Source organism: Pristis pectinata, chromosome 2 (genome assembly GCF_009764475.1).
Source record: "Pristis pectinata isolate sPriPec2 chromosome 2, sPriPec2.1.pri, whole genome shotgun sequence".
Taxonomy (NCBI): domain Eukaryota; kingdom Metazoa; phylum Chordata; class Chondrichthyes; order Rhinopristiformes; family Pristidae; genus Pristis; species Pristis pectinata.
This window is the reverse complement of record NC_067406.1, coordinates 85,349,633-85,376,202: the sequence shown is the minus strand read 5'-3', so window position 1 is coordinate 85,376,202 and position 26,570 is coordinate 85,349,633. Positions and strand designations below refer to the sequence as shown.

At 42.3% G+C, this 26,570-nt stretch overlaps 1 protein-coding gene across 3 annotated transcripts in view; it reads left to right on the top strand.

Moving 5' to 3' along the window:
• Positions 1-1,001: 1,001 nt before the first annotated feature.
• LOC127581742 (serine/threonine-protein phosphatase with EF-hands 2-like) overlaps positions 1,002-26,570 on the top strand; it is a 40,031-nt gene continuing 14,462 nt past the window's right edge. The window contains exons 1-12 of one of the 3 annotated variants that reach the window (XM_052036432.1): positions 1,002-1,026; positions 6,982-7,083; positions 8,445-8,471; positions 13,616-13,743; positions 14,336-14,393; positions 17,128-17,261; positions 17,719-17,833; positions 19,644-19,690; positions 23,383-23,549; positions 25,049-25,085; positions 25,193-25,342; positions 26,116-26,496. In XM_052036432.1, coding sequence (XP_051892392.1) covers positions 7,029-7,083; positions 8,445-8,471; positions 13,616-13,743; positions 14,336-14,393; positions 17,128-17,261; positions 17,719-17,833; positions 19,644-19,690; positions 23,383-23,549; positions 25,049-25,085; positions 25,193-25,342; positions 26,116-26,496 — 1,299 coding nt within the window. In that variant the 5' untranslated portion in view covers positions 1,002-1,026; positions 6,982-7,028. Of the gene's footprint in view, positions 1,027-6,981; positions 7,084-8,444; positions 8,472-13,615; positions 13,744-14,335; positions 14,394-17,123; positions 17,262-17,715; positions 17,834-19,643; positions 19,691-23,382; positions 23,550-25,048; positions 25,086-25,192; positions 25,343-26,115; positions 26,497-26,570 lie in introns of all 3 variants that reach the window. The other 2 variants (XM_052036424.1, XM_052036440.1) reach the window with 2 other exon arrangements.

Genomic DNA, 26,570 nt, shown 5'->3' with positions numbered 1-26,570 from the left:
TTTAATTAGCCACTGTAAATTGCCCCCAGTGTGTAGGTGAGTGGTAGAATCTGGGGGCAGATGATAGAGCGTGGAGAGAATAAAATGGGATCAGTGAAGAATCAATCTAAATGGGTTTCTGATGGTCAGCATTGTCTTGGTGGGCCGAAGGGCCTGTTTCTGTGTTGCATGAATATGACTTTAAGGATTAGTCTATCCAATGATATTTTCCATTTTGTATTAGAATTAGAGCAAGCAGGACTTTCTGTAAGCAATGTAATATTTCCATGGTAAAATTAATATTTGAACACCCCATCAATATTGTCTAAAGGTTCAGGACCCCCTCTGAACTTTAGTGCCTTATATAATCTACTTGTGTATACTGCTGACACTATCAGCAAGAATAAGGAGTTCTAACACCACATTATGTAGTTGTCAGAGCACATTCAAGCAATTACAACTCTCATATGTCTAAGGAATAGATATTTAGAAAGAAATTCATAACCTCAGTGACAGTCTGAGAGGGGTTTTGATTAAATCCATCCCATGGTATTGACACGAGCTCAGATCTGTGTACAGACCTGTGCCATTGGCTGTAGAAAAAAAGCAGGAGATTTAAAGGGGAAAAAAATATCCTGCTATAATCCCAATCCACTTGAGTCATGCTCTCTTATTTAAACTAGTCACATGGGAAGGTGAGGGCACTTAGAACAGCTTAAAATAAGCGCTGTACTGCTGTGCTACTCAGCCTGTTACCAGGGAAGAGCAGAAATATAGTGTTTCTGACAAGGGAGCACTTGAATATCCATTAGATCTGTCCTGGCTTAGAATCTAAACTCCTTACTGTGATAGGAAATAGAATTTACTTCAGCTGGCATCCAGTACAAGGGGCTGCTTCATAGAGTTTCACATCAGAGTGAGCACCAAAGCCAGTTTCAAATGTGATTGTCACTCATTGAGACATGGTGCTGTGAAGGAGTCTGGCCACAGGGGAACTCTAGTCGATCCCAAACCTTCCTCAGGACAGAAACAGCCAACAGTCACCAGGTAAGGATGTTTCATTTATTCTTTCTATCAGTGCTGTATCCTAACGCTGGCCCAGAGCAGAAATTGGATGTGAATTAACTGAGCTCAAATTGAGGTTAATAAGGCTTATACTACAGAGGAGTTTATTTCTGTGCCACAGAGGTAAATCACTGAAATTAGCCCTTTGATATGCAAAACTTGCTCCAAAGCTGGCTCCAATTATCTAAATCCACTGCTGACATTCATTTGTTTATTTCCCCTTTCCTTCACCTCCTTGTATTGCAATTGATCCACTCTCATGCTTGAGCCACATTAAAATGCAGAAGCAGTAGTACGATATTTATTGTTCCGGCGCTGGTACATTGAGGGACACAAAGCCAGTATTTAACCGTTCATTATCCTTGGTTGTTATGTTACAGAAACAAGCCCCTCCACTAACCCAAGGTAGCTAACTACCCAACACTGGACTATTTAAACAACCTACGTTCAGACCAGCCTGAAAAGGCTCCATTAGTTTTTATTTCAGGCAGGGTGTCCTCCAGCAAGGATCCCATTATCCCTTTTCACACTTAGTGATCACTTGTACCCTTGAGCTTTCCTCCCAGGCCACTGCCAATAGTTCTCTTGCAAGGGATCACACTGATGTTCGGGCAGCAGACGGGGTAAGGGGTGGGCTGGTGAGGGATGTGAGATCATTAAAGGATTGAAGGGGGCAGATCAGGTGGAGCGTGGGAGGAGGGAGATGGGGGGGGGATATTGAGCGGAACGTGGAGGGCAGATCAGGGGAAGTGAAGGGGGAGATCAGGAGAGGTTGGAGGGCAGTGTGGGGGAGTGTGGGGGTAGATCAGGGGGTGTGTGGGGGATTGGGGGCAGCGTGGGGGGAGATCAGGGGGCGTGTGGGGGGTTGGGAGAGTGTGGGGGAAGACTGGAGGAAATTGGGGGAAAATTCCGGGGGTTCTGGGAGGGAGTTTGGGGCAGTGTGGGAGGGGTTGCCATTTCAGGGTTTGTGATGGTGATCAGTGTATGGTGGGACGTTGCTGTCACCTGGTGCAGGCAGTGGAGGAGGGAGGGGGAGGAGATCCCAAAGGATGAAAAGAAAATAAGGGATTTTGCTGATAGGGGAGCCTGCTGAGTGCTGTACTGAGAAGGCAAGTGCCATGGGGTGTCCCAACAATATTCTGATTTTAGGTCCCCCTCATTCACCTCGGTAACACATGTTCTCATATTTCCATACCGCTTGGCCCATTGAGTCACTGCTGGCTCCCAGAGCAGCCCCATCAATCCCACTCTCCCACCCACTTCCCTACAACCTATTCCCTCTCACATGCAGATTAACCCCCCCCCCACCCCGCCCTGCACCCCCGGCCCCTCTCAGGGGCAGTTTACAATAGCCAATTAACCTATCAACCAGCATGACTTTTGGAGGCAGGATGAAACTGGAGTGCCCAGAGGAATCTCATACAGTCACAGGGAACATGCAAACTTCACATGGGCAACACTGGAAGTCAGGATCAAATCCAGGTTGCTGGAACCGTGAGCCAGTGGCAGAACTGTACCACTGTCAGATCATTAAACCTCGTTCTACACTACATTCTTATCTTGGGCCAACATTGCCGGCACTGATCCACACTTCTGCCATGGGACTGAGGCCTCTCTTGTCCCTCTCTGGACACAGGGCACTCTTCCTTTCTATCTCTTCCACCAAGACCTACAGTGCATTGCCCGTGAACTTTGATATTTGCTGTCTCACAAGTTCATCAGTTACTTAAAGTATCTCAGCTCAGTTGGACTTTTCCAAACACTCCCCCCCCTTGCAAGTCCCACCACTCTTCCCCTTCAGAAGTTGCAGGCTACCTTTAAATATTGCTGGCCATTCGCAACATCAGACCCCACCCCACCGCTGCCAGTGAACAGCACAGCGATTGCTGACTACATCTAACTACTATGTCGAGCAGGAGCAAGCACACACTTACCTTGCTGCCTGCATCTCAATGAGCAGGTCTGGGTTACTTGCTCCTGATCCCAGTGCTTGTATTCTAGTGATACCAATTCCATTCCCTTTTTCTTGATGTCAACAAGAAAATGATCTTGACACCAAAAAAATCTGCAGACCAGTGCTGATCTCAGCATTATGCCCACTAGGAGTCTTTTCCACTGACCCTGTCAATCTTTCCCAAGTTTGATGGAAATCCCCAACTTTCCTGCAAGTGGTTTCTCTCCATGTGTTACAGGAATATCAAGAATAACTTCCATGTGCAAAGAACTGGAAAATCCAATTATAGCTGCATGGGTCAGGATTTGGGAGGGATGGGAAGTGGCCAAGGATTAAATACTACCACATAAAAATGAGGTCCCAGAATACAGTCCCAGTTTGGACTCTCATTCAGGTCAATAGATTAGTTGATATTCCTGTCCTAAGCACTTACTAGGTTTCTGGAGCAGAAGCCCTGCCTTTCAAAGTCCCCACCCATTTACAGTGGCTAGATAACTTGTAGGCATATTTCATTAAATATTTGGCAAAAATGCAATTTTTGTTGGATAGCACAAGAAATGTAAATGCTGTAAATCTGAAATAATAACTCGTCATGTCAGGTAGCATCTGTGGAAAGAGAACCAGAACTAACATTGTAAATTGATAGCCTTTCCTCACTTCTGACCTTCTCTCCTCACTGGTCTTCCCTGGCCAGATAGGTATTTCCAGCATTTTCTGTTTTTATAACAATTTTGTTGGTCCAGTTTCAACTCCTTTTATTGCTTTCAGTAGAAGATAGAATAAAACTGGTACTTATGACTTCAAGTTAGGATGAAAGGCCAATTTATTTTCCATGAATTCTAAGTGTCTAATTGGCTTGCCCTCCAGTTTTGAATTCTGGCAGAGTTGGCTCTAATAATTAACTCGTACAATTGAATCAACGTTGCTAAGATACACTTGGAAACTTGGCCATGGTAGGTGAGAAACCAACTGGCACTCTGTCAATCAATCAAAAATAATTTATAAACACTTCTAAAGCATCAGCAGCATATTTACTTGGAAATATATTAAATTAGCACTGTGCAATTAATTATAATGTTAAAAATCTGGGAAATGTTCAAAACCTTAAATAAAAGCACCTTTGGTCAGAATTTTCCTCAGGTTTATTTCCCACTTCACACATTTAACTTCAGCAGGAATGCTCTTTGAGGCAAGTGAACAGGGGATTTGTTGACCTGCAGCCAAAGTCACAGGGGCAGAGGGGGAAAGTATTCCTCACCAATATGCTGGAATGGCATAACAAGTCAGACATTAATCGAAAACGATTCCTCTTCACTGGAACTGGGAAAACTGGAGGAAACCGTGTTGTCTTCTATCCCTAAACTGATGTTAGATTCTTTACTTCTTACCTGGTTTTTCTGTTCCCTCCACTTTTGGGAGCTCCTGCCATTAAGTTAGATGGTGCAAAAACCTAATGCTGAACATTCGTGGACAGCAAGGTCTAAAAGACCACTGGGGGAGCAGTTTTAACCATCTTCTTGAACTGATATAAACATTCAGTGAGACTGCGTGGTTATTATTATACAATATTCAGATTATATAACCTGAGCCCTACAATCAGAATGACTCAAACGGTGCTAGTTTAATTAGCTGAAACATTGGAAAGAGAAAGGTCTGCCATGGTTTTCTCTCCTGATCTCTCCCGAGTGATTTCTGCTAGCAATTATTCACCAGTGTGAGCACATCAGACAGGTTAAACACTGATGCCCCTCCTGTCTTATCAGTCAATGTCTTAGCTCATAAAGGAAAATACGGTCACTTGGATAAGGTTTTGGCCACTGAAATCATGTCAGTGGAATTATGATTTACTCCTTCCAGGAAAAGGGAGGGGAAATAATTGACTTTTATCTATGATTGCATGCATCTATAATACATTTTCTTGTGGTTCATTATCTAGTAAGCAATTGCATGACTTACCCCCACCGCCCCACCGTTGATGTCTCAAGTATCAGTGTTGATTAAATAGTCCATTGCAATCTGTAGACATAATGTGTATCTAGAGAAAATGTTTAAGAAGTTAATATTGCTAGCTCTAAAATTCCAGGAGAGGATGGTGAAGGCTCTGGAATGAGTACCCACCCAATGGACATATCTCTTCCTATGCATTGAATTCAGGAGGACTTATCTACTTTTGGTAGATGCACACGCCACATATGTCACCAATAAAACATTGGGTCAGGACAGTTTGATGGGGTTGAGTTGGGGGTGGGGCAGGTGGCGGGCAGCTGGTTGGGGAGGATGTCAGTCTGACGTGGTGTCATGTGGTCCAGAGCCTCAGCCCAATATGGTGAAAGATTCTGAAGGGCCACTGTCTTCCCATCATTGCAAGCACAGGATTATGGGTTGGTGGGCACCAGGGGCATTGGTCTCCTACCCAAATACTTATTAAGAATGCTAAGGACATGCGTTCGTAAATTGGTTTATTATTGTCACATGTACAGAAGTACAGTGAAAAACTTGCCTTGCATACTGTCCATACAGATCAATTCATTACACAGTGCATTGTGGTAATATTGGTATTGGTATTGGTTTATTATTGTCACTTGTACCGAGGTACAGTGAAAAGCCTGACTTACAAACCGATCATACAGGTCAATTCATTACACAGTGCAGTTACGCTGAGTCAGTACAGAATGCATTGATGTAGTACAGGTAAAAACAGTAACAGTACAGAGTAAAGTGTCACAGCTACAGAGAAAGTGCAGTGCAATAAGGTGCGAGGTCACAACAAGGTAGATCGTGAGGTCATAGTCCATCTCATTGTATAAGGGAACTGTCTAATAGTCTTATCACAGTGGGGTAGAAACTGTCCTTAAGTCTGGTGGTACGTGCCTTCAGGCTCCTGTATCTTCTACCCAATGGAAGAGGAGAGAAGAGAGAATATCCCAGGTGGGTGGGGTCTTTGATTATGCTGGCTGCTTCACCAAGACAATGAGAGGTAAAGACAGAGTCCAAGGAGGGGAGGCTGGTGTCCGTGATGCGCTGGGCTGTGTCCACAACTCTCTGCAGTTTCTTGCGGTCCTGGGCAGAGCAGTTGCTGTACCAAGCCATGATACATCCAGATAGGATGCTTTCTATGGTGCATCTGTAAAAGTTGGTGAGAGTCAAAGGGGCCAAACCAAATTTCTTTAGCCTCCTGATGAAGTAGAGGCGCTGGTGAGCTTTCTTGGCCGTGGCTTCTACGTGATTTGACCAGGACAGGCTTTTACAAGGTAAAAACAATAACAGAATGCAGAATAAAGTGTTATAGTTACAGAGAAAGTGCCGTGCAGGCAGACAGCAAGGTGCAAGGCCATAACGAGATAGATTGTGAGGTCAAGAGTCCATCTTATCATACTAGGGGACTGTTCAATAGTCGTATAACGCATATACAGGTAAATGTATCTTATAACATATATGCATATCTAGTTACAGATATAACGTGTATGAACTTAACATGCTGCACAGTAAAACAGTTAAAACTAAATTCCTGTGGCTACCGCTGATTGCTGAAATCAATCAAACAGCCCAAATTCAGAGAAAGTTCATCAACCTGAAAGGTTAACTCTGTTTCTCTCTTCATAAATTATGCCTGAACTGCCAGGTATTTCCAGCATTTTCTGTTTTTAGCCAAATTCTTTCCCCACTCTGCCCAGACTGAAGTGTTTTCCCACCCTTACTCCCTGAAATTTCAGAGCAGATACACAATGGGCATTACATTGTCTTTTCACAGAATTATCCTGCTCACTCTTAATATTCCACATGCCAACTAATTGCAAGACCCTTATGCCATTTTTTTTGAGTTGTTGAAGTTCTGTCTGTGTCTCTTTGCATCGGCCTTTGCTGACACATTTTGTGCCAAGGACGTGATGTACCTGCTAGCCTGTTCCATTGCACAATCGTTTATAGATGTGGTTTAACCTTCAGTAAATTTTTACTGAATTTTTACCATTTCCTTCTCGCAGATTGAGAAAAGTAGAGTGGGTGAAAGGTTTTGGAAAACGAAGAGATCATGGGATGCGGTAGTTCTAGGGTTAAAACTAATTCAATGAAGAAGGCAGCAAAAGGTAAGGCTGGAGTATTACTTATTCAGCTGCTGATCATTATGGCATAGTGGCAGCTTTGTAACCTTTAGAAGACGTATCCATCACGTAGTTAATACTGGGGCACAATTTACTCTGTCAATACTATTTTATCCACATTGACTCATTCTAATTATTTCCTTTACTGTATAATGTAACTGTGACCTCCAGCTGCATTAGCACAGATTTCAACACTTGATGTGTTGCAAATCGTTATCTTCATAATTCTATAACTTCCCACACAGAATTTCCTGAGACATTGCAACTCCTTCCAAAATCAATTTCCCCAGGATTAAAAAGTAGCCATTGTGAATTTACATTTCCATTGTATCTTGGTACTATTTTATTCAAAATCACTTTTATGGATTGTCCTCTTGCTGGAGAGAGGGAGAGAGCACAAACAGGACCAATCTCTTCCTTTTAAATAGTCTACAACATACATATAGATCATGGTTCCATTCAAATTTATATTTTCACAGTATGTAAATATTGTACCGTGACACTCTCCATTGGTCCTGCTCTTTCTGATGAGCAGAGTTTTGAACATTTCTACATTTCCCCTTTAATTGGCTGAACTTTTATTGAATCTAAATAACTTCTGTGCATTTGCTGGGGTGTTAGATTGATCAACATGGTTTATCAATATCAAACATCCATGAGTCTTGGATTGTGGACCAAACTGAAAGGAGCTACTGTATCCATCTGTGGCCCAGCTCATTCCAAGCACAACTCAAAGTGGAAATGTGTTCTGGCTTGTTTCACAGTGTATTATAATTGCCTTATTCAGGCATAAGAAGGGTAGTAAAACCAGATGTGGTTCAAATCTAGAAATACAGCCCCTAAAAAGAAATAGTTATGGATTGTAAAATAATATGAAAAGGTGAAATGCCATCCACTGGAATTAACTCATTAATATAGTTAGTGGAAATGCTATTGCCAATAACTGTGTGTCAGTGCTAATGTGGTCCTAATCCTTCAGGCAGTAACAAGTTTCCTGCACTGATCAATTGTAAGATTTCATCTAGATAAATGGCAGAGGTACACTATATACACACTTGGGGCTCCCCAACCCTTTACTGTAGCAATAATAATTGGGGAGTGTGCACCAAGGGAGACAAAATGCCCTATTTAACAAGGAATAGATACTTTGGGTTTGGAAGCTCTTAACTATGACAATTATGTTTCTGCATATATTAAGCACAAGCCTGATCAAAAAGACTTTTTGAACTATATATCCAATAACGTCGCTAGTATTTAGTGGATATATTGTCATTTTTCTTAGGTATCTTGTTCTTAAAATGGTTCAAATTATAAAATCACATTTCTGCTTCTTTTATGTGTCCTAGAGTATCATCAATGCACAGCTGGGACAGGTAAGAAATAATTACAATAATACCATTGAGTCTTTTAGCCTTATATTAGTTTTATATCTTTATCCCCGACTTAACAGTGATCACATACATAGCAGCGTAAATTCAGCGAAGATGCTGTAGCTGTAGCACCAAAAGTGGTACTATAGTTATATAGATTTTTGGCCAGGTCTAATGAAGGTCCAGGTTATGATCTCTGCCTCATTGTACAAAGGTATTTGGACTGCAGAATTTTTAAAAAAGAATAGATAGATTCTGTACTCAAGGTATTGCAATATTTAATCATTTTTTTAATCACCCAGTTAAAGTACTTCAAGGTCATATTAGAATCATCAGTTGTAGAATAAGACCAAATGAACTAATTCTTGGTTGTAGGTCCAGAAGAACCAATTATCCAGCCTGACATTCTCAGCAAAGGGGAAAGATTTTTTTTAACCATCTGTCTGAAATGGATTTTAGCTCAGGTTCCTACCAACAGAGATCTGTGATGCTCCACTGAGTGAAATTCTTCCTTACCCCAACTATGTGTTCTTATAACTCTACCCCAATCCTCATCAAATGCTTGTGCAGTAATGTTTCCTTTAGGTTGATCTTTCCCTCACTACCCTAAAGACTTGTAATTGTGGAAATATTTTTTACTTTCTCTGGTACGACTGTGAATACATAGTGTAGTAATAAATGTGATTGAAATCAGCTCTACTTGACCTCTGCATAGTTTAGATTGGAACCAGGGCTGGGTTATTGAAATTCTCATTTGAGGTAGGCAAGAATATCATCAGGATGCATAAAAAAGGGCTGGAATCCCCTATGACTTTCTTACTGGATACCAATCCACTGTGTTCATTGATTTCTAAGGTAGACTTTCAGAAGAAAAATGCTTGTTGACAAAAAAGCTGTCACGAGCATTTATCCTTGTTTTTTTGTCCATTTGCCATGACTGAAACCAACTGGGTTTCTCAATGGAAGCCTCTGAGTGGGCATTTAAAAGCAGGAAAGGAACAACAGAGTGTGCAGGACAGGTGAAATCTCCTGATGGTGCACCAAGTCCTCTCTGCAGTCTGTGCACACCCAGATCTGCAGGGAAAGTCAGTTAACTCACTTTGGTAAATGTGATGTGTAGTGCGTTTAAATGCACAAGCATGCTGTCTCTCCTCATCAATGTGTGCAGTCAAAATGTGATTCTATTGGACAGGAAATTAATGGGTTATGCCTACTTTGCAACAATGTAACAGTGTCACAGATACTCAGAAGCCTCACAATGCAACATTTAAATGGATTAAATGTTCTGCCTTACAAAAAAAATCTACCCTCTGGTGTCTATGTATTTTTCTTTAATGCATTTGAGAACTGCCTACTGGCTGCACTGTGCGGCTGCATGCTCTGGAATTTTGCAGTTATTCATGGCAGCAGGGAGGTTGGGAATGTGCTGGGGGTTAGAGTGCATTTGGCTCCTTGCTCCAACGCTGATCAGCATTGGACTCAGGTGCATTCCATAACTTGCTGAGCTGAAGGCTCAACCCACCACATCCGGAACCCCAGCTCTACACTAGCCGAGGATGACGTATCTAGCACGCCTGGAAGCCCAGCATTACACCAGTCAAGACTGGCATACCAAGCACATCTGGAACCTCAGTCTTGTACCACCCAAGGCTGGCGCGCTCAGTACAGCCTCATTCATTTGAATGGGGTCACTGACCTTCATTTAAAAGGCAGGTTTCTTTCCTTTGTTTCACAGTATGTTTGCTTTTAATTATCTTACTGATATTTCTCCTGTTTTTAGATAAATGCATTATCTTTCAAACTTTTTTTAAAATTGGTTCTTTTTTTCACCAATTTCCAAATGTCTCTTTGTAACGGCCTTCTGACAGTGCAAACTTTGGAAAAAAAGGGTGGGAAAGATGTAAAGCAAAGAGTAACAAAGTGCATGTAATATATCCAAGGCAAGTTGAGCAAGTGAAGCTATCCCTGTTCATTATAATATCACCTGCAAGGTGCAGTTGGGATATGATGCATAAAAATATGGTGTGAGTGCAGTGAGAAGGCACATGATGGACGATGAGCTAGAGAAACCCATTGCTTCTGCTTCTTTCACTCTCTATGCACAAATCAAGAGGGGCACACTTAGAATTGTGTTTGGAATCAAGAAATTCCATGGGGTTTTGCAATCAGATCCTTTACCCTGGTTACAGATCATAACACACTACTAATGGTAGTAAATCCCAAATTAGTGATACCTATTACAGTAGCATCAAGAATACAAATGTGGGGAATTCTTCTGTCACAGTCTGACTATTCAATCAAGCTAGCAATTAATTAGCTCCTCGATCTTCTGTTCATTTTCATCAAATCAGTCCTGGTTCTTTTTTGTAGAGGAGCCAAGAGTCTCTTCATAGGTGCCAATTATGGTGGGCTTCAGGGCAGCCCATATGTTGTGGATACTCTGTAGCCCCTGTAGGCTTGGAGTTGATGGGTTGTCTGTGAGGTGCAGAATGAGAAGAGCTGCCTTTGTGGGCTCCTCCAGAGCTTCAACACTGAGAGCAGCAACAGTTCCGTCGATGCTAATGTTTTGGGGCCACATTGATTGAGATAATAGTGCGGATTAGGCGGTGGTCAGTCTAGCAGTTGTCATGGTGCAGGTAATGAGTACATCTTTGGAACATCTTGCTTGGATGATGATAAAATCTAACCAGTGCCAGTGTCTGGACCAGGGACATTGCCATGAGGTCTTGTGCTTATCCCTCTGACATAACATCACTTTCAATGGGTTAGCATAGCTTTTGGACAATTGAGGAAAAGGGTGTTTGAAGATCAAGACCTCAGACCTGGTACAAAACTCATGGTCCACTGGGCAGTAGTGATCCCTGCCCTCCTCTATTTTTCTGAGACCTGGACTACCTCCAGCAGACATCTCAAGACTTTGAAAAGTTACCATAAAAACCTCCAGATTTACTGGTATGTGACGTGATCCAATGACAGTACCCTCTGTGAGGCCATCTTCCCCAACTTTGAGACCCTAATTACATTCAGGCAGCTCTGTTGGGCAGGCCACATCATTCACATTCATAGAACATAAAACAGAACATCACAGTACAGGCCCTTCGGTCCACGATGTTGTGCTGACATTTTATCCTGTTCCAAGATCTATCTAACCCTTCCCTCCCACATAACCCTCCATTTTTTCTATCATTCATGTGGCTATCTAAGAACCTCTTAAATGCCCCTAATGTATCTGCCTCCACCACCTCTGCCGGCAGTGCGTTCCACGCACCCACCACTCTCTGTGTAAAAAACTTACCCCTGACATCCCCCCCATACCTTCCTCCAATCACCTTAAAATTATGCCCCCTTGTGTTAGCCATTTTCGCCCTGGGAAAACCTGAATCTGGGAAATTTCTGACCAGATTCCCAAAATAGACACTCTCTTCCAAACTCTGTAAGAGGGAGAGATTACTAGATGGACAAAGTAAAAGATTCAAGGATGTGTTCAAAGCCTCGTTGAAAGAGTGCAACATCTCCACTGACTCCTGGGAAACCTTGGCCCCTAACTGCTCAAAGTGGAGCAGGACATTTGGGAAGGTATTGAGAACACTAAGTCCATGCATCGAGAGCACACAGAAATCCTGCACTAGTGGCGGAAGAAGCACACCACCTCACAAACTACGCACTCAGCCCTCATCAGCTGCAACCTACCCCTCAGACAAGTCAGAACCCACAAAACTAGAGTGAAAGCAAGTCTTCCTCAGTCCTGAGGGACCGACCAAGAGAAAGTTTCAGCTGTGTACTGGAGCTCGAAGCAGAACACCAGCATATTAAATGCTGTCAATGGGGATTTCCCGGTAACTACATCTGAACTTGCAGACAACACAGTGTACAATGTACTCACAGACAGGGAGTTGAAACCCTTCCACAGCCATAGGAATAAGTCATCACATGAGCAGGGTAATTTAACTGAGGTCATTGCTGAAAAATTTGTTTACCGGCCAAGTTTATACAGTAATCTTGAATCATTAGCGAGCAAATGCAACACATGCCAGAGCTTAGGAACAAGCTGCCAAAACCTCCTTTGCAGTCATGTCTAGGGTCTCCCTGACCATTGGATGGAGCATGTAGACTTTCGTAAAAAAAGGAAATGACAATTACCTGGTACTGAAATATAGATTGAAGTGAAACACATGAGTTCAAGTACAACTGCTGAACATACTGTAGATGAGTGGAAGTCTATTTGTGCATGTCACAGCTTACCTGAAGAGCTTATTTCTGATGGATGTTGTGCTGCCTGCTACAAAACGACTGCAACTGCATGAAAACTGCGATGGCACCCACAGGGTCGGTAATGGTCACAGAAAAGCAAAGAACTGAAGATGCTGCAAACCTGAAATAAACATTCTAAACTTCTGCAGAAAAAGCAGAGGACCTTTCGGTTTGATGGCCTTTGATCAGAATGGTCAGCTGGGGTAGACCTTGTTTACATTCTCTGTGGGAATGTTGAAGCGCTGACATCGGGGAACAGCTGTGTGAAATAGCAGAGGGGGCAACCTGCCTCACAGCCAGCCTGTGCGTCGCTCCCTCAACCCCAGTTGCCAACCTACAGGGGCTGGGGGCTGGCTGCTCCATCCCTTGCACACAGACACACCCCTCCACCACTCCCTTAATTTCCTTTTTGCAATTTCTTAATCACTGTACCTTCAACTAAAAAACAACTGAAATTAATTGGAATGCCTTCTGAGTTTTTTTTTAGTCAGTTTTGCCTCCCTGCCATAACATGGTCCTTTAAACAACGCCCTGTCTACAGCTGGAAGGGCAGATCATGTTGCAGATGTCCTTACACTGGAAAATTAGGAGAGTTGTTGGCACTAGCACTTCAGGAACCGGGATTTGCACTGGCTCTTATGCATGTGAGTGAACTGTGGCTGGCAGGGAGGTCTGAAAAGGCAATTTGTCTCTGTGCCACCCTTTTACTTGTGGGGATCCTGTTGCTGGTGTTTACACCCACATGGTAAATGAGTCCTGGTGCAGAGCGGAGATATACACATTCGGGCAAAGTCCCCTTTCACCGCTACCACATCAGCAGAATGAGGAGGATCCAACCAGCCACTGTGCACTTTTTTCACTGCTTTTACTGTGTTTGTGTTTGTTGCTCTTCCCAGCCATCAAGGCAGCCATTCTCATCCAGAGGTGGTACCGCCAGTATGTAGCCCGGATGGAGGTTCGCAGGCGGTGCACCTGGACCATTTTTCAATCCATTGAATATGCTGGGGAGCAGGACCAGATCAAGGTAAGGATGAGGAGACTTGAGTACATGGACTACTTCTGCTTCTGGGGTCATTCCAGGCTTATCGGGGACCCTTACGCACATCTCACAGTTGCCAGTCTGTACATGCATCAAGCAGGTGATGTATGCACTGATTCAATCTGTACATCTCCCTCCTAATTATTGAAAACTGCCTGCACAAGAGAACCCTGGGGTACACAACGATGGATGGCTTGCTAGCAGTGTGGGGAGCAACTAACTGTATCCATGTGGCCATGAAGGTATTTCAGGACCAGTTGGGAGCTTATTGGAAGTAGCAATGTGAGACACATACGCACTGAACTTAAGGTCAATAACTTGCATTGGAAAGCACTGTTCTGGGCCCCCCCCTAACTAAAAGGTTAATGAAAAGATAAAGTAAATAGTGGAAGTTATTAATGGTCAATAGTGGTCACTTATTGAACTGACTTAGATAAGGCTAGCTATTTTTAAATGCTATACACTTGGGTCCATCTGGCCACATTTAATAGATTCTTATTTTACAACTGAATCTGCTGTTCTCATTCGTAGCTCCATTTCCAACCGCAGTGATTTTGTTTTTTGTTCTGTTTTGCAGCTCCATAACTTCTTCAGCTGTTTGATGGATCATTTTACGCCAGCTTGTGTCAATGAGTGTAAGTTTATTTAAAACTGCTGTTGGTTAGATCAACTTGCCATCAAACATCTTCCTGCAGTGGCACTTGCAGGGTGGAGAATGAAAGTGGAACTGAAATCGGAAATATTTTCTGTCCCATTTCATCCAGTGACAATGTGACAAAGGAACAGTTAGCAGAACCATTAGCAGATTGGCAAAATATAGTAAGCAGAGAATAGCGGAATGGGTAATTACTCAGACCGGAGGAAGGATCAGCATTGGAATCATTGTTAGTCATAATTTCTTTCAATGATTTTGACATGAAGTAGGCAGTCTCAAAATCTGCAGATAATACCAAACCAGGAAGTGAGCTAACAATGAAGAAAAATGCAAAATAAAACATGGTAGTGTTAAATGGAGATGAATTTCCAAACATAATTATTAGGGAGCTTACTGACTTGGCTGGTGAACGTGTAATTCAGTATCTTGGTGAGCCCGTATTAATTCTGTCTATTATTCCGTAGCTATTCACAGATGTGCAGCAGATTATCTGTATGTGATACGTATTTCTGCACCGTCACCTTGAGGACTCCATGAAAGTAGGCTTTGAAAGTGTTAGCTGGTTAAAATAGTCAGACGGCTTAAACCCGATAACTCTCACAGAGGTGGTAACTAACCATAAAATCTGGACTAATTTTTCTCCAGTTCTGGGGTTTCACTAAGTCTGCTGTTAAGATCTCTGATGGGAATTTCTTAATAGAAAATATCATTCAACACCGAGAAAATAAAATCCAGGGTTTCAAAATAAACCAGCCTGCTCTCTTAAACTATTGGCTCCATATGAATTTGCTTCAGGTTTATTAGACTAACTGAAGTGTAGTCAATGCCCTGGGAACCTCATTGATTTCCTTGTTGATTTGGGGAGATGAATTGCATGCTGTATTTTTTTAAGTGGCAGCATTTTACTTTGGATTCAAGGAAACTAGAGTGCGTGAGCCTGTTCAAACTCCTAAATGTGGGCCCCTCATTCCGCTGACAGACTTGTAGAACAGCCAATGTCTGAAGCTTTCATTCTCCCAGCAAGCTGGGTAAGCCCAGAGTGACAGCCTAAGGACTGCAGGCTGAATCGCTAACATCAGTGTTGCAATTTCAAAAGTAAAGCACAGCCAACAGCTTCAATGCAAAAGCCTCATCTGGGAAACTCCATGAGGACAAAAGTAGCATGAATTTAACCTCATGCAACCAGCATGTGTCAACCATGGATTCATGAGAAAGCATATTTTTACTAGGCCCAGGCTCAGAGGGTGATGAGTGCAGGTCAGAAGCTCACTTCACAACTCTTTGTTTTTACTTTGCTTGGTCATTGGGATAAACTTGAGGAGAAAGATAAAAGAGGCAGCCATTTCACTAATGTTGCAAATTCACCAATTCACTCAGTGCTTATATCCTCTGTTAAGGGATTGTGACAGTGCTCTGGGATGGCACACACACAGCTGTATATAGAGAGGTAATGGAACAGTTAGCTGAGGGGTGAATCCACTCCAATCATATTGCAGGAAAATGCTGATAACAATGCAGGAAGGACTGGCCCTGGCCTTCTTTGCCCAGCACCTGTGGCTGGTCTGCACAGCTCAGTGCAGTTGGAAATAATTACCAATATTGGAAATCTTGAGGCAAAGTTCATGGTCAATGGACCTGCCACTGGTTTTGTGAGCCAGTGAGCTCTCCCAGTAGGACCAGTGGCAGAAATGCCAGTGGGATCATTCTGATATTTGTTTGGGGTGTTGGGGTGGGGAGTCATTCCTGAGCATTTTGCCATCCTTGTTGCCTCAGGTGAAGAATACAGCTGTGATCTGAGAGCCTGAAGTGGATGGAAAGTATAAGGTATCTCAGTAACTGTGGAATTAAACTTTGTATTTATAGCAATTATTTTTAATGCTTTTTTTCTCTGAATTGATATAAAATTCTTAGAGGCACAGCAGGGTAACTGTAGAAAGGTTGCTCCTCTTGCATCTAGCTGGTGAGTCTAGTCTGCAGGGGTCACGGTCTCAAAGTAAGTGGCTGGCCATTTACAACTGAGGTGCAGAGCATTCTCTTCACCTGAGGCTTGTAAATCTTTAGAGTTCTCTAACTCAGAGGTCTGTAGTTGCTCAGTCCCAGAGAATGTTCAAGGCCAGCAACAATAGACTTGCAGGCACTGAAGGGATCCAGAGACATGGGGACTGAACAGGAGAGTGGACCTTATTCCAGATCCAATTGCACCAATTCTGTCTGTGGTTATCCATGTTTGGATAGGGTAAATGCAGGGTAAATATAAGCAAAGCTCAAGAAGCAAGATGGCAGTGTTAGGCTGGGTTCTTCCAAGAATTTTCATTGTCAATACAGCAACAGTGATAGCAGCAAAAATAGTTTTCATCAGTGAATTAAGACACAGATGCATCCCTCAAGTAATTTAAACTAACTTGCCAAAGTGGTATCAAGTAATGTATTTATTTTAAAGAACAAAGGATGTGTGACTCAGGGGTTTAAAAAAAGAACCCCTGAATCAGAAATTCATAATATTTATTTAGAAGTCACTAACCTCAAAAGCAAGTTATAAGGTAAAGAGTTTTGTAATTATTTCTGTTTTGAAGTCAGAGCTATGGAGCAAATTAAGGCCTACTGATGTGTGAAGTTAGAACATGATGTATTGTACTTGCATCATGGTAGGCAAATATTATCTTTTACCATCTTCCCTGCAGAAGATTTTATTTCCCACATTATTACTCAGACAGATGAGACATGTAAGGATAATCAGTCTGCCTACGATACCATCGAGGTTTCAGACTCTTACATTGGACCCCAGCTCTGTTTCCCTCTGACACCTGCTCATGTCACTGAGTTACTGGAAGCCTTCAAAGAAAAACAAGTAAGTGTTCATAACATCAAAATCAGTTTTCAAAAAATTCTAGTATCATTGACATGTGTAATGGGTAATAATTCAGTATCAACCGTTTTACACCATTGCCAAAAGTTAAAATGGGCCCCACTATCAGAAGCAGTTTAAAATAGTGTTTGTGTGTGTGTGTGTGTGTGTGTGTGTGTGTGCTTGCGTGCGTGCGCGCGCGCGCGTGTGTGTGTGTGCGTGCGCGCGTGTGTGCCTTCCAAATGCCTTTTGTCATGAAGACTCTTCTAAGGTCACAAAGATAGATGCCAGTAATCCTGCTGAAAGAATCCTGAAGTGACAGAATATACTTAATTAGTTAATAAGGACTTGAGGAAGGCTCCTGTGCCTTTAGATCATGAATCCTTTACAATGGTTCATTCTTCTAATGGCTTAGTAGGCATTCCTGCAATTTCTAAATCACCGATATTTCTCCCAGCAGCGACTTCATGCTCGCTATGTATTGCAACTTTTGAGTGAAACCAGGAAACATCTGGAGCATTTGCCAAATATCAACCAGATCTCTACCTGCTACAGTAAAGAGATTACTATTTGTGGTAAGCAGTGATATCCACCACACAACTCTAAGGAAGATTATAGAATTTATGACCTCTCATCAATTATTTGTCAAATCAGATTTGTATGTAGAGTAATAATTCAGCTGGAGTGATTGAAAGGCATTGAAGGCCTTGGCTGATAACATAAGTGGCACAATTGATGAGCTATTTCATGTTTTGTTTATTGCTTGTAACTCAGTCTAATGTAGTTGTTATTTTAGAAAAGATTAGGATGGTAGAACAGTGTGTCGCAATGGGAGGCCATTCAGCCCATTGAGACTGTGTCAGCTCCTTCAAAGAGCAACCCAGCTGCTTCCACACCTCTGGTCTTTCCACACAATCCTGCATTTCTTCCTGTAATTAGTTTAAAGAAGAACTACTCTCTGGTGTAGGGAGCTTTGATTCCTGCTTTGGTTCTTTCTCCCTCAGTGGGTACACTTGGGCTAGGATTGAATTCTGTCATCACTCTTCACCCTTTGCTGGAGCCTTGGGCTGCCATTTCATTGATAATCAAATCTCTATAACATTGGAGCCTAGGTCTTGGGAAGAGCCCCACTGACAATTCGGTAACTTAGGACTTAACTTAGGCTTTAGTCTAATATGCAAAATGGGTGACACTAGATCCCTTGTACCTGAACATCACCTCTGCCTTTCCTTTCTATTAGGCTACTTTGTAAAGTCCTACGTAGGTTTTAATTATAGACTTTGGAAGTTGATGATAGTTATTTGGTCATTCTTCAGGTTACTTAGCTATATTAGTAGTTCCCTGCTATTTTCTTTTCTCATCCACTGAAGGCATTGACTCAAGATCAACTATGGTCCCACATGTGCTGGCTATTTCTCTCAGCTCATGTATGTGGGAGTACCTCTTAGGAGAATCCAGATAGAGAGTTCTGGCAGCCTATTCACTTTGTGGGTTGCAAGCGCAGCTGAGTTCCAATTTGCCCTTGTCTAAAGGTGATTTAGGCAACTTTCTAGCCAGAGATCATTTCTCTTTTATTTATAGCTGATGGTTGGAAAGCTGATTTTGCTCCCCAGTATCCTTCACCTGTACTATGGCCAGCTCAACATAAAGTAATGCTGGGATTTGAGCTGAGGCTGGATTTGTCTGTATTGATGCTTCTTCATTCATGGGACTAAACTCTGCTTGGCAGTGTTGATTGTACCTCAGTGTCCTTCTGGACTGTTTCCCCCTGCAGATTTAAATTTAGGGAAAAACCAAACAATAAATGAAAGATATATAACTACCTTTAAAATAATAAGTATGCTACATTTCTGTATTGGATAAATGGCTCAACGCCAATGAAGTCATTTGAATTAAAGCAATGATCTCTGTGCCAATAACCATTGTTGAGCATTCAATTCTAAATTTGGTAATGCTGGAAATTCACATCAGGTCAGTTACTTGTGAAGGGAAAAGAAGTTTGGAAAGAATTTGCCATCAGAGCTCAGGAAGGTTCACACATTCTTAACCTGTATATTCTCTATAGAGGAATTGAACATAGAACATAGAACATAGAACAGTACAGCAGAGAACAGGCCCTTTGGTCCAAAATGTTGTGCCGACATAGCTAATCCCTCCTACCTACAGAATGCCCATATCCCTCTATTTTCCTCTCATTCCTATGCCCATCCAAGCCCCTCAACATAATTGACTGGAGTGTTGTGCAATACCAGCAGTGACTGTTCTTGTTTTAGATTTCCAGTAGTCACACTTTTTCTTTCTTTATTATATATTCTTTGAGTATTTTTTTTTGTTGAAATATTGTTTAAAATCAAATAATTGCTATTTCTTCTATTGAATTTATAGGTGATTTGCATGGAAAATTGGATGATTTATTTTTAATATTCTACAAGGTATGACTTTTGAAAGCTGATTGCTAATGTACTTTACTGCATGCCGAGTTTTAGAAACCAGCATGACCTTATTCATTACTATTATTATACTGAAATTTATTTTAATGGCTTCTATCCTTCCTCTAACATTTATTTTCTTCATTGTTCAATTTTAGGTATACTTAGGATCAAAAACTCTAAATCATAACAGAATTTAAAGATGATACAATTCCCAACTACAGAACCATCCCTCGGGAATCATTTTATTTGCTTTTAATCTGGGTTAAATTACAATGGGATTTTCAAGTGTTTTTTCTCTCAATGTAAATGGCGTATACTTCTCACTAAGTACTCCAACAGATTTTGTATTAGGACTGTTGAATTGATATAGTGATGTCCTATTACAAATCCAATTGAAAATATGACTCATAAAGTCATAGAGCTGTACAGCACAGAAATAGACCCTTCAGCCCATCACATCCATGCTGACCTTTTTTGCCCATTTACACTAATCCCATTTGTCTGCATTATCCTTCTATGCCATGCCTATTTAAGGGTCTGTCTAAATGCTTCTTAAACGTGGTAATTGTATCTGATTCCGCCACCTCTGACAGCACATGTCAGATATCAACCTATCCCTCTTTAAAAAAACTTACCCCTCAGATCCCCTTTAAAACTCCTACACCTCACCTTAAAGCTATGATCTTGTTTTTGACATCCAGACCTTGAGAAAAATACTTTGACTATTTACCCTATCTATGCCTCTTATAATCTTATATACTGCTATTAGGTCACCCTCTCAGCATCCTTCACTCCAGGGAAAACAAGCCAATCTCACCCCATAATTAAAGTCCACCAATCCAGGCAGCACCTTGGTGAATCTCCCCTGTATTCTCTCCAATGCAACCACATCCATATAATCCTCCAAGTGCGGTCTAACCAATGTTTTGTAAAGTTGCAACATAACGTCCCATCTCTTATATTCTGTGCTGTGACCTATGAAGGTAAGCATGCCATATGCCTTCTTCATCACCCCATTAACCTGTATTGGCATTTTCAGGGATCTATGGACTTGGACTCTGAAGGTCTCTCCATTCATCAACATACCCCAGTGCCCAACCATTTACTGTATATGTTCTACCCCTATTTGATCTCTCAAAATGCACCACCTCGAACTTCTTGGGATTAAATTCCATCTGCAATTGCTAATCTGACTCATTCAATTGCTAATTGGCCATCAACTCACTTAAAGTTTTAACCTTGCTTGCCCATGTTTCTGCTCTCATGTCCATCACTATCTGTTGGCCAAAAGGACAGGAATATGATATGTTACCCCAGTCATTATTTGGAGAGTTGTATATGCATCTACAACTTGCCTACAAAGATACATTTTGTGCTGACTTTCCAGTTATTGCAAACCAACATGATACAGGCATGCAAGGACCCTGAACTCAAGTGGTCAATGAGTGTAGTTACTGTGTAAGGCAAGGCCACGTCAAGTAGGTACCAGGGCTTGTTCACTGGTGAAAATACCATTCACCATTTCCAGAGAGAGAATGAGAGGCCAGTGAGCTCTATGTTTTTGAATGGAAGGATTTCCAAGAACTCAGCTGGTGATTAATACAACTCGCACAGCCAACTGGGCCCTGAGGCACTTGAAGTGTACAGGCCCCACTCCATCAATGTCCGGATGGCCAGAGAGCAGTAACCCAGAGTCACACAGGTCAGTGCTCTTCCTGGCAGGCAGCCGCTGTGAGGAAATTCTCAGTGCACGGTTTGTTTGAAGGACAAGGTCGAGTTGGAAGCTGTCTCTGAGGAGTCCAAGGCTCCCCTTCTGCCACCTTGGCCAATGACAAGAATCAAAGTATTAGAAGGCAAGTGTAGCTGTAACAAACCCTGCTGCCTGCCTTGGTGAGGGGGGTTTGCTTTCTGGAGCCTCCTCTCCCTACTCTCCTACAAGTTTCCACAGCGGAGGTGGGTTAAGCGACCTGCTGCTATGTGCTTGTGGCCCATGTGTGGAACTGGTCCCGAGGTGCTTTCTGTTAGACCTGGAGTGGAGCAACAAACACTCCCCCGTGTCTGCTGCTGCCATGGCCGCTGAATCTACTCCCACTCTATCGTCTGGCCAGCCACTCTGCTCTCTGTCTCTGTGGGACTGCTGCACATCCTTGACCATCTGGGTATTTTGTGCCCTGACGTTATGTTTCAGTCCAATCACTTGTGCCCTCCATATCCGGCCACATCCTGGCTGCTTGCTCCTACCGTCCTTGATGTTGCTGCAGCAAACGGCTCAATCCCCAAGCCTGCACATCACTGCGTGAGAAACCACCCTCCACCCCGCTCCCTCACCCCCCCATCATCCACGTGTCAGGCGTCTGCAAAGGATCAGCTCAGAATGCACCCTTCCATTTTCACCTTCCCTATTATAGCTGTGCAATTCTGCCATGGCGATAGAAACAGCGTTAGAGGTCGCCAAGGTGACGAGAGCGCCTGGAGTACGGCTAAGGCACTGGGAGGCATCACACTTCCATCTGTTACTTTTAAATTGGCCAGTAAGGAGTGCAGCACAAGAGCTCAGGAGCAAGGAGGAGAGTCATAGAGTCATAAGATAAGATGAGATTTCTTTAGCAGTCACATGTACATCGAAACACACAGTGAAATGCATCTTTTTGCGTAGAGTGTTCTGTGGGCAGCCCGCAAGTGTCACCACGCTTCCGACGCCGACATAGCATGCCCACAACTTCCTAACCCATATGTCTTTGGAATGTGGGAGGAAACCGGAGCACCCAGAGGAAACCCACGCAGACACAGGGAGAACATACAAATTCCTTACAGACAGCAGCGGGAATTGAAGCCAGGTCACTGGGGCTGTAAAGCATTACGCTGGAAACTGCCCCTTCAGCCCAACTGGTCCATTCCGACCAAGATTCCCATCTAAGCTAGTCCCATCTTCCCGTGCACGGCCCATATCCCCCTATCATCCATCCCCCAGCCATCCATCCCCTGGAGCTTGCCCCGCCATTCAATAAGGTCATGGTCTGATCTGATATCCAGCTTCAACTCCACTTTTCAGTCCAAATTCCCACAAACTTTGTTTCCCCAATAGCTTACAAATCTGTTTCTCTCAGTCTGAATATACCCAGTGACTGAGCCTCTGCATTTATCTGGGCTAGAGTATTCCAAAAGTTGACAACCCTTTGAGATAAATTCCCCTTCATCTCAGTTCTACATGGAAAACTCCATAGCCTTGGACTCTGGACCCCAGTTCCAGACCTTCCTGACAGGGGAATCACCCTCACAGCACCTCCCATGTCAAGACCCTCAGAGTGTTACATGAGACCATGAGGTTGGTTCTCATTCTTTTACTTTCCAGACAATATGGTGTTGTAGCCATTCAATGATCTTACAATCACAGTTGGGATAACAGTGATCAGGGATCAGAGAACCTGGGGTCAGCTTTATTTTCAACTGATTCTTCTTCAGTGCACTGAAGAGGGGACAAAGGAAGCGAAACTGTTAGCAGGTGGTGCTGTGAAAAGGCCATTATCAATTTAAAGAAATTGAAAGTCAGCATTGTTGTGACTTTCACCCATTTAACCACATTGGAATTACCCAATTGTATGAAAAATAGGTTGTGTGTTGCTGCACCTATCACTGTTGATGTGATTAATAACATTTCTCATTACTAATTTGAATATTTTTCCCTCGACCAGAATGGGCTTCCATCCCCAGAGAAGGTGTATGTCTTTAATGGAGACTATGTTGACAGAGGGAAGCATTCTATTGAGATTCTCCTGATCTTGTTTGCATTTCTACTTGTCTACCCAAAAGGAGTCTATTTAAATAGAGGAAACCATGAAGATCATATCGTCAACCTAAGGTGCAAACTCAGCAAAAGCCATTCATTTTAATGTTGCTGCAATGTGTTTTCAATGAATCTGTTGATCCTACAGAGCAGTAAGACTGCAATGTCTGTGGGACCAGTTGAGCTCCAGGATTCTCTGGGCTATGTGGGATCAACCAGAATTCCATCTCCTGATCACCATCTAGTGGGCGCTTTTGGAACAATACATATGGGACCTTGGAGGAGAAGAGAATTGAGCTCATTAATGGAGCTTTGTACATACTGTATCATGGAATAGCCTGTCAAAGACTAGATATGAATATTAGTTACTTTAATAGGGTACAAAAGGCAACTGACTATACAGCAAGGAGTCAATAACTTAAACTCATAAACAACTGGAAATGAAAAGATGAACTGTCATTGTCACATCAGAGGTGCTAGATTTTCTTAGTTCTTTTCCAGCAGACTTTGTACTCACATTCAGTTATTGTTGTAATGGGTGGAATATTGGAAAAGTAGGGCCTCCAGCACTTCAAGGCCAGTCCTACCATTCAGAGACAGGGTAAAAATCAGTCACAGATGAAGGGTCTCGACCCGAAACGTCAACCGTCCATTTCCCTCTACAGATGCTGCCTGACCGGCTGAGTTCCTCCAGCAGTTTGTTTTGTCACAACCTCCAGCCAGCTCCAATTTCCTTAATACTTCTGGCCCTGCAACAAAGTCAACCACACATCTTTCTCCTTCACAAACTTGAGGTCACCCTGAAAACCACTGCGTGTGTTCTAACTTGTACTAAGTCTCTTTCAACCCTGTGTTCACTGACCTTCAATGGTTCCCAGTTAAATACCACACATGTTATAATGTACTCATCCTTGTTTTCAAATCTCAACATGACCTTGTCCCTTTCTCCTCTCTGTAATATTTTCCAGCCCTGTTACTCTCCAAAATTTTTCCATTCCTCCAATTCTGGCTTCTTGCCAATCACTCATTTTAAACACCTCACATTGTCTCCTAGCCTTCAGCTGCTGAGGCCAAAGGTCTACCTAAACTTTTCCACACTTCTCTTCCTTTTAGAATTTTCTTAACGCCTTCCTCTCTGACCAAGAAGTTGGTCATCTGGCCTAATATTTCCTCATGTCACCGTGTCGAATTCTATTTTAGTAATGTTTAGTGAAGTACCTCGGATACTTAACTACACTGAGGGAACTTTATACATACTGTAAGGTAGATTAAAGGAAGGTTTGATGTTGTTACTAATGTCAGAGCAGGCAAAGAGAGACTGAGTGGCCTACTCCTGCTTCTATTTCTTATGTTCTTATGGTACCCAAAACTGCACATAGTACTCGGATGTAATTCAGCGAGGCTTGGATTGGTATGGGTGAGCATTACATAATTCAGTTTATAAATTGCTACTAAAACTTTTAAATAGATAATGGGTAGTTCAAAATAGGGAATGGCAAGGGCAAATATTGCCAGCCACCCTTCATTTCTTGAAACATAATTCATTCAATTATACCTGTATTTCACTATTTCAGGTATGGCTTCACAAAGGAAGTGATGCAAAAATACCAGGTAAACATTTGAATTATTTCTGTGATTTTGCTGCAAAGCATTGGTGAAGTTATCTTTGGACACTTGAATACTTTCTGTCCTGCTGAGAATCTTTATACTTGTTTTAGGTGCATGGAAGTAGAATATTGAAATTACTACAGAGCGTGTTCAGTTGGTTGCCATTAGCCACTGTCATAGATGAAAAGGTTTTGATTATACATGGAGGTATTTCAGAAACAACAGATTTGGACTTCTTGGGCAAGATTGACAGACACAAGGTACAGTCTGACCATTAAGATAATACTAAATGTCTGAATTATTTTTAAAAAAACATAATTTAGTTTGCAAAGAATAGTTTTATTATTTTCTTTAAATAGCATTATTTTTATTTAAATATACTGTAAAGCTTCAGTCCATCAACAAAGCCTCCCTTCTCCATGTGCCTAGAAGCTCTTCCAGGCTTCAAACTTTCTGGATCTTTGTTTTCCTCCAAACCATCCTCAGATTTAATACCTCTGCCACTGGCAGCTGTGTTCTCAGCTGATCTGGATCCAAGCTCCAGAATGCTTCGTCCAAAGATATTCCTTAGAACCTATCAATTTCTTCAGCCAGAGGGTGGTGAATCAATGGAATTCTTTGCCACAGAGGGCTGTGGAGGCCATGTCATCGGGTGTATTTAAGGCAGAGATTGACAGGTTCTTGAATGGGAAGGGGGTTAAAGGTAATGGGGAGAAGGCAGGAGAATGAGGTTGAGAAAACAAATCAGCCATGATTGAATGGCAGAGCAGACTCGATGGGCCAAATGGCCCAACTCTGCTCCTATATCTTAAGGTGTTAAGTTTTTGGTCATCTGCATTAATATCTTACTTTGTGGTTCAGTGACCAAAATATTTTTATTGATATCACTTCTGCTAAATTCTATAAATATAAGTTGTCATTATTGGGTGAGGCACATCAAATGCAGACTTCTAAACAAGCAGATGAATAGGTAACGTGCAGACAGATTAGAAGAATGGTTCTCTCTAACAACAAACTCATCCACCTTTGACAGTACGTTTCAACCTTGAGGCCATCTGAAAGGAAGAAAATTGAATGGAACAAGCATGTTTCAGATCAGGAGCAATACTTTGGTGGGAACAGTGAGCATCATGAGAAGTTCAATCAAACTCCAAGAAAGAATTTGATTTCTGATACCTTTAGCTTTCATTCTCACACAAACAACAATCAAAGGAGGAGGGGTTCCAGCACAATATATGTAAAGAAAAAAGAAATCGCCGAAAGAGTGCAACGCTCAGTTGAAGAGGAATTAGAAAAATGCCGTAGACAAGTGGGCTTCAGCAACGTGTATGAAGATCCTAAATCACTGAGTGTGTCAGATTCAGATTCAGATTCTTGTGAAATCCTTGACTCAGATGAGCAGGAAAGGAGGCAGGTAAGTTCCAATATATTAAATGCTTCTGAGTGTACTTCAGTCATAAAATAATATTGGGAAATTATTGAATTGTA